The 11,224-nt window shown below is 55.5% G+C and overlaps 1 protein-coding gene across 1 annotated transcript in view; it reads right to left on the minus strand.

Annotated features, from left to right (window-relative positions):
* The window catches only part of WNT3A (Wnt family member 3A), a 42,412-nt gene extending 31,505 nt beyond the window's left edge, over positions 1-10,907 (minus strand). The window contains exon 1 of the mRNA XM_053572847.1: positions 10,736-10,907. Within this exon, the coding sequence (XP_053428822.1) occupies positions 10,736-10,806 (71 nt within the window). The 5' untranslated portion in view covers positions 10,807-10,907. The remainder of the gene's footprint in view (positions 1-10,735) is intronic.
* Positions 10,908-11,224: the final 317 nt, after the last annotated feature.

The following is an 11,224-nucleotide window of genomic DNA, read 5'->3' on the forward strand; positions in this document are numbered from 1 at the left end:
CTGGGCTCCTCCTGCCAGTGTCCTTGTGGACCTGGGGCCAGGGTGGGATGTGGGCTTCTCCTGCCTTCTCTGGACCCCAGTGCCTCTCCTGAAAGGTTTCTTGGACAGAGAGCTGGGCCTCCAAGGCCTGACAATGCATCGTGCAGACCCTGCCCAGGAAGGGTAGAAAACTGGTGGTGGTGGTGGTGGTGGGGCTGTTGGGTGAGGGAGGAGGGCCTTAAAGTGAACCAATTGGGTTATTTTAAAAAATCACCTAAAAAGTCCAGGCCAGGTGTGGTGGCTAACACCTGTAATCCCAGCATTTTGGGAGGCATAGGCAGAAGGATCATTTGAGGCCAGGAGTTTGAGACCAGCCTGGGCAACACAGCAGGACCCCACCTCTACAAAAAATACACATGCACACAAAATACCCAGGCATGTGGAGTGTGCCTGTAGTCCCAGTTACTAGGGAGGCTGAAGTAGGAGAATTCCTTGAGCTCAGGAGTTGGAAGCTGCAGTGAGCCGTGATGATGCCACTGCACTCTGGGCTGGGTGACAGAACAAGACCCCGACCCTAAAAAATCCAAACCAGGCATACACTATCCTCCTTCCATCTCACCCCCAGAAAGCCCCCAGGATCCAAATTTCTCATTTAAGAAGATCTTAGATGTCCCCCGAATTTACAAATGCTTGACAAATCAGAGCTTGTAGCTTCTTTCTCCCACACCCTGCTGGGTCAGCCTCCCCTGAGACAAGGGAAGAAGAAAGAATTTGTTACAAGAACTAGAGCAGAGATGAAAGCAGTGGTTACAAGATACTGACACACAGTTGCCCAGCCCCTCACCTGGCCCGCACCCTCTTGGAGGACCTCATCCTCCAGACCCATTCCTGGGTTCTGCTATGTGACTCCCTCTACCCCATGCCCACTCGGTAGGTGGTGGTCCAGGGACCTCCAGGAGCACAAAGTGGGGTTCAGAGGATGGAGCCTTTGCCATGTTCATGGGTTAATGTGGCAAAACTGGGGTTCTAGCATGTGGGCCTCCCAGAGACCCTTTTTTCTCCTTCTTTTCCTTCTTTTAGAGACCCCAAGCACATGAGGTGCTCAGGCTAGAGAACAGTGGTGCAATTATAGCTCAATGCAGCCTCATTCTCCTGGCCTCAAAAAATCACCCCACCTCAGCCTTCCAAAGTGCTGGGATTACAGGCATGAGCCACTGCACTTGGCCTTTTTTTTCTAATATCCTACAATACCCTTAAAAATGCATACAACCCCAGTATATGCAAAATAACATTTGTAATGAGTCAAGTGTAAATGGCATGAATAACATAGAACCCTGGCAGCCACCATGCAGCTAAGGACAAAGAATATTGCCATAGGAGTCTCCTGCCTCCTAGACAGCCCTGTTTCCATTCCAGGACAGTCACTGAGGGGGACTCACCTGGTGGCCTCTAACAGTCAGGTCTGCTCCTTTGGAACTCTTGGACCCTTGGTTTCCACAGCTGAACCAGGAGGTCACTGGTTAGAGTGGGGTCCTCCCAGGGTGCCCCCAGGGCTGGCAGTGTGAGCACAGCAGGGAATATGTGAGAAATGCAATTTCTCAGGTGGGCAGGCACCTCTCCAGACCTGCTGAGTCAGAGTGGCTGGGTTCCAACAGGCCCTCTGGCATGACAACCCTCTGGTTTCTGGGATCCCCAAGGCTGCTTCCAGCTCAGATGCTCAAAGACTCCAAGGGCACTCAGATGCCAAGGAACCTCCTAGGGCTACCTTGTGTCCAAATTCTGGCTCTTATAGGGCCCTGAATGTCCTTGGGGCAGCTTGGGAGTCTCCTGGGGGTCAACCATGCTCCATCACCCTAAGGTGTTAGGAACTTCACCTCTCCCTGCTGAGGGTTGGCCTCAGATCCAATAGTCAAACCTGTGGCTTTCTGTCCTTTCTGGTGCCCCTGAGATAAGCATGGACTAAGCCCTCAGTAAGTGCCAGGAACACTCATCTAGGTTTCTGGGGCTTCAAATAAATTCTTCAATCTATCCCTTACCCTCTCACGTGCTTGGCAGGTGTGCAAACCAGTGTCCAGACAGAGACACAGATGCCTTCCTTAGGGTCACTCACATGACAGATCAGATGTCCTGGGTCAGGCTGCAGCTGAGTGTTGAGAATGGGAGAACCTTGCAATCAGTTGCACCCCTGCTTCCCTTCACTCATCGGATGCCATCAGTTCAGGGCTGTGGGAGGGCCTTGCCCAGTTCCCAGGGAGTGGCTGAGGCCAGCCTGTACTCCCTGCACCCATTCCCTGAACCCTATGCCTGTGATTCACCCAATGAGGAATTCATTCCATTTCCCCTCCAGTCCCAGGAAGCATTTGCATTCCCCATGCTCAGCTGCCACCTGGCTGAGGAGCTAAAATTTTAACTGCCTGGCTGGATGTCACAACTGCTATCGCACTGACCCTGCAAAATCAGTGTCTCAAAGGGAATGCACCGCTGCTCCGCTGAGCTGTCCCGCCTCTCAATCTGTGCATTTCCCCCAGAATCCCAGCTCTGGAGAGAACTTCAACATAGCTGAAAGAGGCTACTGTCAGGGTTAGGCTAGTAGATTATAGCGCTTCAGTTCCCCAGAGCCTGATGGAACTGTCCAGAAGCTCCTAGAAATGCAGAAACTGTTTCTAAAGTTTAAAAATACAAAAGACAAGCTGTTTTAATTCTTATGGAAAATATGAAAAGTGGCTAAGATCATGGACTTGTCTTTGCTTCCAGATTTTCATTATTGCTATTAGTTATTTTCCACCTAATAATAGTTTGTTTTGAAGTGGAAGCTGTTGTCTTTGATTCAGAACACGCATGGTTGCACAGATGCAGTTTTGGAAGGCAGCCCCCAGTGGTCTCCAGACCCACGGATCTAGCCCATGGCCAGAACCCATGGGAGCCACGCCTGGAGCCCGCAAGCACTAATGGTTTTTCTTCCTCCCTCCCTCACTCCTGTTGAAAGGCCGGGCGCCCCGCCAGGGATACATACAGCAGAGACTGCTGGCTGTGACATGCAAGCCAGGAAGAAGGCTGGCCCAGGACTAGGAGGTGGGCGGTGGGCCCTTCCAGCCTGGGCCACTCAGCCTCCCCATCCCAATGGCTTCAGCCTCTGTTTGGTCCCATATGCATTTCCCTATCCTTGGGTGGTGGCACTGCAGACTTTTATTATGGATGGAGGCTTTGGGCAAATACAGGAGCCTTGGTAAGGCTGGCACAAAGCCCTTCTCTATATCCCTTGGGTTACCAGGAGCCCATTTGATCTGTTTTCCACCGTTCTCTTGCATGTCTTTCTGGGGCTGGCAGGCTCGTAGGTTTCTCTAGTTCTGGCTTGGTTTCTTTTTGCAGTAGAAATCTGCAAGCTGGGAGCATCAGGCATCAAGGGCATAGCTCAAGTATTTTCTTGGGGAAAGCAGGGCCTCCATTGGTGAGCAGGGAATGTAACAGCAATTCTCCAAATGGACTTATGTCCAGGCAAGGAGAAGGGACTCTGTGTTGAGGGAGCCTGGCAGGAGTGCTGAAGCCTGTGGCATTTGGGTGGCCCTAGAAGGTAGGACATGGGCCCTGGCTACAATTCTGATATTCACTTGGTTTTTTTCTTTCTCTCCCCTCCCAGGCCTCAGTTTACCCAATTTGTCAAACAAAGTGATTGGACTATTACCCAAAGCTCTGAGAGAAGAGCACAGCAGTGTTTGGAACAGAGAGGGGGTCTGCTCCCAGGGCTCCCCTGCTCTTCTAAATTTTATGCAACTACTGCTGGCCCTAGAGGGCACATCCTACCTACAGGTCTTCTGGGATTGCCCCTTCAGTGAGTGATCTGTGCCCCTAGTCTTATCTTCCTGGGACCCCTTGGCATTTGCCTAGCTCCTCCTGTACTGTCCTCGTGTGTCTGGGGCAGGGGGGCACCTCTTCTGAGGTTGAGGGTCCTGTCCTCTCTCTTCTTTTCTGAGCACAGAGGTGGAGGCAGGCAGGGGAGAGAGACAGTTGGGGCTGGGGTCTCTGCCACACACAGAAAGTCTTGGTTGGGTTGGTGAATATCTCCTTCTCAAAGCCTCCAGAGTGAATATCCTGTCCTGAATCTTTGCCTTATAAGATCAAGGCCTCACATGGCCAGGGACAAGCTTTCCATCCTCAGAGATGAGGCTAGAGGTGACACCCTATTGGTGTCCCTCTATTGGTGGTGACATCCCAGCAGCCCCCCTCCCTGGAATAGAGCGCTGAGTTGCTGCCCCAGGGGTTTCAGTCTGCCTGAAGGACACTCTGGTTTCCCTTCACACCCTCTAAGGGGGTTCCCCAGGAATGAGAGCTGCCAGAAAGATCACTCCCAAGTATCAGAGCCCCTCGAGCTGCAGCAGGAACCCCAAGATCTCAGGTCCTCAGGTCCTTCTCAGGTGTTGGCAGGGGAGGGGGCCACTCATTCCCAGTCCCAGGCTGCACGGCCCTGCCTGGAGCTGTCCCAGCCCGTGCCTCCTCCTGCCCCGCCGGGCTGAGCTGGGATTACTGACACATACTTCAAGCGAGTCCCGGCAGGCGGCAGAGGCTCCCGTGCCCGCGGCCATGCCTTTGCCAGTTTTCCTGGGCGGCGGCAGCACGTTCTGCTGGGGAAGGAATGTGGAAGCACCAACATGAGAGACACCTCCAGGGTGTCACCTGGGGAGGTCTGGAGGGAGACTGAGGCAGAAGCAGTATCCCTGCCCTCCAGCTTCAGGGATGTCAGGACATACTACATCGAGTTCTCCTATCCCCCAAGCTTGGACCACTTAGTTTGAGGTCTATATTTCATCAAGGTTCTTTTTGTCCATTTGTTCATTTGTTTGCTCCACAGAACCTTACCGAGTGGTGATGGGGGACCCAGAGGAAGGTCAGGAAGGAGACAGACACACAACTTGGCCTCTCTATCTCCTCACTGAATGTCACAGCCCCAATGGCATATTTAGGTGCCTATTTGCAAAGAGAGGGACAGGTCCCCCACTGAGGAGATGGCAGGCTGAGGTTGGAGCTCAGTTCTCCATGGCGTGAGGACTTCTTCTTGCCACATTGTGCTTCCCTGTGTCATGCGGTGCCAGAACCTGGCCCCCAGCTGGTTGAGGGTGGGAAGGGTCACAGCAGGATTCCAGGGAGGCAGGCTGAGGTGTTCCAGGGGCTCAGACTTCTCTGTAAGACACACCCTAGGACACCCCATACATGCAGCATGTGTTGAACTGCATTTCCTTAGAATGCATCTCCTGGGGGTTGGGGGTTTTGTGGGACATACTGGAGGACTGTCAGCTCCCCACCTGTGTTTGAGGCAAGCTTGCTCTCAGCCAGCCTTGCTTTCTCCCAGGGCCTGCTATTGGCACTGGTTCACATCCTTAGGAAGCTTTATCCTACCCCGAGCCAAGATCTGCCTCCTTTGCACCTGTAACCTGTGCTCCCGGCCTCCCACTGTGAGCCACACTGAAGTCTTACCCTCCTTCCCTGCAGGACTGCCATCGGATCTATACATGAGGATCCATATATGAGGCAGGTCTTCTCCTGGAATGTCTCAGAAACTGCAGCCCTGACCCTTCAACTACTGAAAGGGGCAAATGCTCAGTCTTGATTGGTTTGTTGTTTAATCTCCAATCCATTATTATAAAATACATAAAAAAGCACCGCCCCATTGTCAAACCACTATGATGTCTTAGAGCACTCCTGCCTCCAAATTTCCATTCTCTATATATATATTTTTAAGATAGAGTCTCACTGTCACCCTTGGTAGAGTGCCATGGCAGCTCACAGCAACCTCAAGCTCTTGGGCTCAAGCCATTCTCATGCTGCAGCCTCCTGAGTAGCTGAGACCACAGGCGCCCACCACAATGCTAGCTATTTTTAGAGATGGGTTCTTGCTCTTGCTCAGGCTGGTCTCAAACCTCTGAGCTCAGGCAGTCCACCCACCTTGGCCTCCCACAGTGCTAGGATTATAGGCATAAGCCATTGACCCAGCACCCTCAATTTCCATTCTTATTTCTTCATGGATGGGTGACCAAGTGTTCACAGATGGGTGATGCAGGGTAGCTCACATGTTGAGCAGGTTGTGTGGATGGTGATGGCAAATCCAATTCAAGAGAATGGAGTTTTCTGATCCCACAGGCCAGAGGTTTGCACAAGGGACTCAGTGGAAGAAGTAGTCACTAAGTGGTCACTAGCCCTAATATCCCACTTATTAGGACCATATCTACTCATCCTGTTCTCCCTACTACAAAGGACTCTAAGAGGTTTATGTAGAGAAAGCAGAATCATTAAAAAGGAAAAAGGCAACAAACTAATGGACCCGGCTAGAGATCCCAACCCAGGGATGGACAATGCCCCTAAAATGTAAGCACTGGGCTTGGAATTCTGGAAGAGTGTGTGGTGGATCAATATCCACCATTGATCCTGGTCCTGGTGTGGGACAGGCCATTTCTGATTGGGCCCTTCAGGAAAGGCTTGTTTATTTGGGGGGGTGGGGAGCAAGGTCCGAAGTTGCAATGCTATCCCCCAGCACCTCAAGATTCCATCACACCAAGAGGAATTGGCCTGGTGTCTTGACTCTTCTCATTTTGAGTAAGTTTCATATGATAGTTACTGCTAGTTACTGCTGTCTTCAGCCTAGGGGAGGCGAGACAGAGACAGACTGAGAGAGACAGAGATCAAGGAAGACAGAGAGAGACAGAAATCCAGAAACAGACACAGAGAGGAACAGACTGAGAGAGATAGAGAGATAAAGCCAGAGGCAGAGAAAGACAGACACTGAGAGTCAGAAACAGAGCCAGAGCCAGAGAAAAACAGAGAGAGAGATGGAGAGAGTCAGAGAGACAGAGATGAACCGAGACACAGAGACAGAGGGGAACAGACTGATAGAAACAGACTGAGAGTGGAAAAGACATGGAGACAGAGACCCAGAGAAAGAGAGCAAGAGACAGGTATGTGGAGAAGGGAGAAGGAGGAAGAGGAGGGAGGGAGGGCCATGCCACCTATCCCTGCTCTGCCCAGCTGGGCTCTCTAAGTGCTCACGTCAGCCAGACTGCAGTCCACTTGCCTGCCTAGTACCTTGAGTGCCCAACCTGACCCCTTCCCTTCCCTGGCACCCCCTCTGTGGGTTCTCACCCACCATTCCCACTTGAGCCCCATTTCCTGTTACAGTAAGGCTGATCGGCACCAGCAAGATATAAGACACAGTGGTGCCCTGTGCCCCACATGGGGGAGGCAAGGAGAATGCAGAAGGTAGGGGTGAAGGTGAGGATCCCCAAAGGGGAGGGAGCAAAGGTGAGCACTTGCTCTCAGGAGGTTGTTTGTGCCCATTAAGGCAGCCAGGCAGCCAAGTGAGAGGCCACGAAAGTTCCCACATGCCCGTAGAGGGATGTGCAGCTGACCCTATAGAAATGGGGGTTACTGATGTGTTTTTGTCATGATGACTCAAGCACATGGCTCAGAGAGACACCAAGGGATGCTAGGAGAGAGCATGTCCCAGATCATGGAGCTGGCCTGATGGCAGGCAGAAGTCCACACACAGTGCCACATGGCTGGCCCTCTGTGCCTGATGCATCAGGGACGTGTGAGGGGCTAGGCAGGGGCAAGAGCTTACCCTGTGAAAAGTAGCGGCCAGGTCTGGCAGTTATCTCGGACCATGAGGAGAAGGGGGAGACACAGGTTGATCCTTAGGGCCTGTCGGGGTGTTAGGGAGAAGCCATCCACCCAGATTCTGGGAATAAGGAGAAGGGAGTACTGGTGCCTGTGGGGAGTGTTTGCCCCAGTAGGCATATGCCTCCTTTCAGCCCGGAGGGCCTGGTCCTCTGTTCTCACAGACTCTTTGATGAATTCTGATCCCACCAGAACTCAGCTTGGACAAGGGGACTGCAAAGTGACAGAGGCTGTGGCCTCGTGGGCCGTGGGTGGTCACGTACCCAGGCCTTGGTTCTGCTGCCTCTCTCTGCCCCTGCCTGGCTTGCTCTATCACAGGAAAAGCCCAGAACCGACGCTCCCAGAGGCCTGATCTCAGGCTGAGTTGTTTCTCCACTGCTCACACCAGCTCTGCCCTGGTGCCTCCTGGCATTGGCATTAGCAGGGTGGGTTAAAGACACCTTAAAGCTGGTCCTGCAGAGGCTCTGCAGGCCCCCACTGGGTGCTGCTGCTAAGGGCAGGGCAGCCAGCAGCAGCAGCAGCAGCAGCAGCAGCACACAACACTTCCACCCTCAGAGCCACTTCAAAAGCCTGACTCCAGATTTGGGCTGTTTCCTGGTTTTGTTTCTCCGGGTGAAGAGGTTTGCCCCTCTTCACTTTCACTTTCTTATGTGAAGGGATGTGTTTGGGGATGGGGCAATCGGCTTTATTTTAGAAAGGGAAGGTGGAACAAAACAGTCAATTAGGGAGGCTGAGGATGAAGGTGAGAAGTTATAAACCACCCCGCCCCAGGTCTGCTCTGCTCCCAGGAGGTTGTCCACCTGGCAGTGGCCAAGGTCCACTTGGCTTAATCTGGGAGTCTGGGCGTGGAGATGCGGGAGAAAGGAGGAGACGCAGGAAGCTCTGCCAGGCAGAAGATGCAGATGGGGAGAGAAAACCTTTACCCTAAGCTGAACTGTGTAATGCGGCGGCAGGTCGGGGGCCCTGTTTCCTTTTCCTCTATCCTGCCGGTGCCATCCTTCTGGCCCGCCTGCCTGGGGCAGAAAAGAGCAGGAGACAGGAGGCTACCCCACCCCTCCTCTGTCTTCTCTGCAGGGAGCCAGCCTCCCTGACCCACCAGGAAGCTTCTTCTCAGGAAGCAGAGAATCCCTAAGTGTGAGAATCCCACAGAGAGCAAAGTGGGGGTGTGGACGGGTGGAGGGGTGGTCCTTGCCACACCCACCCCTGTCAGTGTTCGCTGGGGTTCGCCCAAGGCTTCCCCTTCCCCTGAGGCTACAGGGCTGCTCCGGATTCTTCTTGGGTAGGGGTGGGAGAAGACCAGGGGACTTTTCCTCCCCCCTCACATGAAGAATGCCCGCTTGTATCTGAAGTTGTGTCAGGGTCTATTCAGGATGGAATACCTGTAGTCCAGGTGAAAGGGTGGTACATGCCTGTGGAGGGGTTGGACCCCCAAGGCCCACAGGACAAAAATCCCAGGGCGCGGGCCTGCCAAGAGACTGGTGACCTTTATGGGAGGAGCGCGGGGGCGAAGGAGCTTCCTTTTGCACCCAGGAATGCGGCGGCGGCGGGTTCTAATTAGAAGCCTGGCGCGAGAGCAAGCAGCCCGCGGGGCTCTCTCGGACGCGCTGCCCTCTGCTCTTTGCGGCCCGTGGGATGCGCGTCAGGGTACCCCGCACTCCAGGGCGCGCTGCCGCCGCTGGCCCTCCCGTAGGGCATCCTGCGCCTTGCGGGTGACCGCCAAAAGCACCCGGTCCCCTAAAGAGGTCCCCAAAGCCTCTCTCAAGCCGGGCGACCCGCCTCAACCCGCCCGACTGAGCCCCCACCCCGGGAGTCCCCGCTTCTGAACCATCTCGAAGAGAAAAATTATTATCGGATTAGATGTACTTCGGCTCGCTCTGTCTCCCCCTTCCCCTCGGCATAATTATTATAATTCCCAGGCAAGCCGTCGGAGAAGGTTCCTGGGAGGGGGAGAGGCTGGGGAGAGTGTGATTCTTTCCAACTCTGGATCTCTAACACAGGCGGCGCGTCCTGGCCTCTGGCACCCACATTCCTCCCACTTGGATTCATCCAATCTTGGGCACCTTGGAGTGCCCTTAAGTCGAAACTGGGGAGACCCATTTCTGTGGTGGCTCCGCAAAGTCATGCACCCTCGAGGAAGGGTCGTCCTGTCTCCCTCTTCCCCAAGCTAAGTGCGGTGGAAGCGGGGGTCCGAGGAGAGAAATCCGTGGGGAACTAATTCTTCCTTTGGTTTATCGGAACTCGCATTGCCAGATCCAGAAGGGTCCCCTCGCCACTGCGTTGTCTGCTGGGGCAAAGGACACAGCACGGCTCTCTTGGCTGAGGGTCCCGGAGCCCCTCGATCAGGAGCCCTCACATCCCATTGTTAACTCTCTCCTTACCTCTTTCTAGAACAGCCCCTCCTTACCAGGCAGATCCAGGCAGGGGGCTCACATAGAGGGGCCCCAGGTACACCAGCGCACGCACTCGGGTGGGGAGGCGCGCGAGCCCGGAGCTGGCCCCAGTGCGCCCTGCCGCCGGCTCTCTGCCACTCCCCGCCTGGTCCCAGCTGTCTTTACGTAACTGCGCTTCTTCGAGCTGTTCAGTCTTGTCTCACCGACTTTGTTTTAAAGTGTGTGTGTGTGTGTGTGTGTGTGTGCGCGCGCGCGCGCGTGTGTAAAGATATGGTCCTTAAAGAAAGTCTATAGTGAATTTCCCTTCAGCATGACCTCCTCTCTTGCTTGTCTCTCGGCATCCAGTTGTCCTATGTCTTTGGCATTAGTGCGGGCAGACCCCCTTTGCACCTCTCCACAGTCCCCCTATTCGCCCTGTCCAACGCCGGGGACAGCTGGGACCTTCACCCGTCGCTAACCCCCACCCCCAGCCAACCCCCAGGCCCGGGAATCAATGTTCCCTAAAGCTCTGCCACTGGTGCCCCAGTCGCAGCCCGAACAGGTCGAAAGCGACCGTCCAGGAAAACCACCCGTGCGCAGAACAGGAGTCTCCGGGAGCGAGCTCCGGGCCACTGTGGGGTCCCTGCCCGAGGGGACGTCTGTCGGCTGGGTGGTGGTGGGGGCGACGCACAGGGACAGAGGTTACTGCGAGAATGCTCACTCACCACCAGATCGGGTAGCTGCCCAGCGCCTGCTTCAGGCTGCAGAGGAATAAGAAGTATCCGAGCGGGGCCATCGCCGGGCGGGAGAGCGCGGAGGGCCAGGAATCCGCCCCGAGAGCGCGAGCACCGGGGCGGGCCGGGCCCAGGGAGCTGGCGCGACAGCGGCGCTGGGCCCTCCTGCGGCCGCGGGGTGCGCGGGGTGCGCGGGTGTGCGCGGCCTCCGAGGGCGGCGCTGCGCCAGGTGGGCCGGCGGCCGGGCGGCGGGCCGAGGCCCTGGGCGGCGCGGGGCGGCGGGGGCGGGGCAGCGCCGCGGGGGGCGCCCGCCGGGGCCCGGGCCGGGGAGGGGCAGGCGGGGGCGGGCGGGGCCCTTCGAGCTGCAGCAGCCGCGGCTTTGGCCCCTCCTGCAGCCGTGGGTGGGCGAGGGTGTGCGGACGCCGGGGTGCTGCGGACGTTCGCAGGGTGCTGGTGCACTCGAGTGTGTGAGGCGTGCGG

Source organism: Nycticebus coucang, chromosome 20 (assembly GCF_027406575.1).
Source record: "Nycticebus coucang isolate mNycCou1 chromosome 20, mNycCou1.pri, whole genome shotgun sequence".
NCBI lineage: Eukaryota > Metazoa > Chordata > Mammalia > Primates > Lorisidae > Nycticebus > Nycticebus coucang.